This window comes from Triticum aestivum, chromosome 5A, assembly GCF_018294505.1.
Source record: "Triticum aestivum cultivar Chinese Spring chromosome 5A, IWGSC CS RefSeq v2.1, whole genome shotgun sequence".
In the NCBI taxonomy this organism is placed as follows: Eukaryota; Viridiplantae; Streptophyta; class Magnoliopsida; order Poales; family Poaceae; genus Triticum; species Triticum aestivum.
The window spans coordinates 566,414,904-566,417,950 of record NC_057806.1 but is presented as its reverse complement, the minus strand read 5'-3'; the positions used below and the strand labels follow the sequence as shown (position 1 = coordinate 566,417,950).

Here is a 3,047-nt window from a genome sequence, read left to right as displayed (position 1 = left end):
AAGAGTAAGATGAAGTTCATGAGGCAGATGCATGGTAACTTCAAAGATGGCATGGTATGTCAGCTTGACTTCTGTATTTCCTAGTTCATTGGGTTTCCTCAACTATCTAGGGTTTCGCATGCTCTGTTTTAACCTTGGTTTCACCACGAAAATGCACTTTGGTGCTCGAGCACCATTTAGCTTTATATCCTGAGCACTTAGTTCACTCGTGATCTGTTTCTCCTGTGTATTCCAAGCCTGTAGATGGTCAATTAATTCCCGGAAGTACTGTATTTTTGGATATGCGCTGTCGGTCGTGGCCCAGCCCATTCATTGCTGTTTCTGTTTGTTTGGTACTATTGCTGCAGGGGGCATGTCTCAAAACATGTGTTAACTTAGTACTGATTAACAATCAGCGTATTAGGTCAAGCGCAATTAGGATTTTAGTACTAAATATCATTGCAAAGTGACCAAAAGTATCTCGTGTCTGTCACCAAAACAGATTTGCAGAATCAAGAAGGTTGTACATTTTTTGCGGCGGGGACAAGATTGTACTGGATTACAAAATATTCTACAATAGTAATTGCAGATGATGATTAATTTTATGTCATGGACAGAAGTTCTTCCGTGTACAACTAATGATTCATCAAGAGATGCACAATAATATCTCACATGATTTTTACTAATTTCCTCGGTCTCACGGTATAAGAGTTACATTATAGTGCACAAATACATGTTTTTTTGCTTTTTAAAATCATCCAAAAAATCACTTACGGATATCATATGTACGAATCCACAGCATGATCAAGGAATTTTGGCTAGGGAATGCTTCCCAGACAGTGGCGAACGCAGGAATAATTTCTAGGTGTGGTGGAGTGTATGAACAAAAAAAAAACCATGTATAATTCAACTATGGAAGTGCTCACTAGAATACTCGATAAATATTACTTGGTGTTCAACAAATAAAACCGAATTCAAAACTTAACTATTGGCACTCTAAATACCTCAGCTGATGAAGATTACATGGATGATTGAGTGCCAAAAAAACCATTTATATTACCTAGACCGGCATAAAAATGACCTATAAAACATAAACACCAGAGATAAATCATGAATTAGTAACTAGTAGGATATAATGATAGAAACAACATTATGCAAGTGAAGATAGTTAGAAAGAATACATACCCATAATGAAGATTTACTCTCATTAAGTAGAACGTGGCAATGGCATTCTTCTACCTTCATGTTGAAATTCTTTCTTAATTTCAGCAAGATCAAGTCCTTTAAATATCTCTCTCTCGATGTAGCACACCATTAAGTCATCAAGCCAACCATTGGACATCTTGCTGCGCAAATCAGTCTTGATGATCTTCATTGCTGAGAAGGCCCTTTCAACCGATGCCGTTGCCACCGGTAGAAGCAACCCCAACTCAATAAGGCGATAAACCAGAGGGAACATAATATTTCTTTCAAGTTCAAACATTTTCTTGGCTAGGCTTGCAAGATCATAACAAACTCTAAAGTCATCATGTCTTCTCATGTGGTTGATGAACAACTGGAGCTCGGTTTTCATACGCTTACGGTCATCATTGGAGAAATCTGCATCATAGATGTCTGTAAGCTTAGCAACTTTGTCCAAATCAAACTTGGAAAATGAGTCTCTTGGGTCAAGACAAGCAAATCCACATAACAGTTCTGAAGCCATGTCATTAAAGCGATGATCCAGCTCTGTGGTGATAGCATCTATCGCTGCATAGAAGGTATCAACACGAAAGAAATGTTCTTGAGTAACATTATTTCTCCCTCCTTTTCTTGATCGGCCGAATCTCGGTACAGCTTCATCCATATTTGGAACCGGAATATCATTAACATTACAAAAGATCTTGACATCTTCAAAGAGTGGTTCCCAACCATGGCTCCTCAAGTTGTCCAAGGAAGACCTCACATCTGTAACCAAAGACATGGCTTGAACAATATTCTGATCCTTCCGTTGGAGGAGAAGTGACAACTGATTTGTAATGCGAAGGATTTGCAACATCAACTTCATGATGAACACAAAGCTAAAAGACTCCATTATCTGCACCAAACCTCCTGCCCTAGATGGATTACGCTCATCCTCATGCACAATAGCTAACACTTGTATAACTGCATCCCACATCGATTCTATACGAACTAGTGTTTTATAATGAGAGCCCCATCTTGTATCTCCTGGTCTAGCCAATGATGTTTCTTGGTTTTCCCTCTTCCTGAGAAAATTTCTCCACTCTCTAACTTAGCCAACAGATTTATGCGTTGCTTATCAAGCAATATATCCTTCCTCTTGCAAGACGAACCAGCGGCGTTCACAATCAAGGCCACATATTCAAAGAAATCCTCAATGGAAGAACAACATCTTGAGACAGCAACAACTACTAGCTGCAATCGGTGGGCGAAACAATGCATATAGAAAGCATATGGGTTTTCATCTCGGACAAGTTTTTGAACACTATTGAATTCTCCCCTCATATTAGATGCTCCACCATACCCTTGCCCTCGTAAATTTGCAATAAGTAGCCCATTCTTACCAAGAACCTCAACCAATGCTTTCTTTAGTGCTTCTGCTGTTGTCTCCTTGACATGCTTGATACCCAAAAATCTTTCAATAACTTCTCCCTTGCTCATATACCTGTAAGGCATAGAAGAAATAATACAATTAGTTAATTAGAAAAAAAGGCGATTACCAGGCAAAAGATGGAACACATAATAAAGTAACCAATGGCTTACCTCACAACCAAGACCATTTGTTCTTTTACTGATATATCACGAGATTCATCAATAAGAACCGAAAAAAGATTATACCCCATCTCTTGTTTTATTGCTCTTCGGACCCCATCTGCACAACTTTTGGCAAGTGCTTTTTGAATTTTTGAAGAAATCATTTGTGCATTTCCTGGGCATAGCTCATCAAACGCAATTCTCACTTCCTCCTTTCTTGCTTTGTACCAATCAAGCACCTCTAGAAAATTACCTTTATTTAAGGAAAGGGCAGATTCATTGTGTCCACGAAATGGTTCACCTTGCAATGCAAG

General features: G+C 38.7%; 1 protein-coding gene across 1 annotated transcript; it reads right to left on the bottom strand.

The window, feature by feature from the left end:
• Positions 1 to 612: 612 nt before the first annotated feature.
• LOC123107728 (uncharacterized) lies at positions 613 to 2,527 on the bottom strand. Its single transcript, XM_044529664.1, has 2 exons — positions 1,165 to 2,527; positions 613 to 1,060 (listed from the first exon to the last, which is right to left on the bottom strand). The coding sequence occupies exon 1, from the start codon at positions 2,135 to 2,137 to the stop codon at positions 1,187 to 1,189; it is 951 nt and encodes a 316-aa protein (XP_044385599.1). The 5' UTR covers positions 2,138 to 2,527; the 3' UTR covers positions 613 to 1,060; positions 1,165 to 1,186.
• Between the last annotated feature and the right edge of the window lie 520 nt (positions 2,528 to 3,047).

Bases quoted from the DNA above. Each gene is read 5' to 3' on its own strand.
- LOC123107728 (XM_044529664.1), bottom strand. From the start codon at position 2,137: ATGTGGGATGCAGTTATACAAGTGTTAGCTATTGTGCATGAGGATGAG.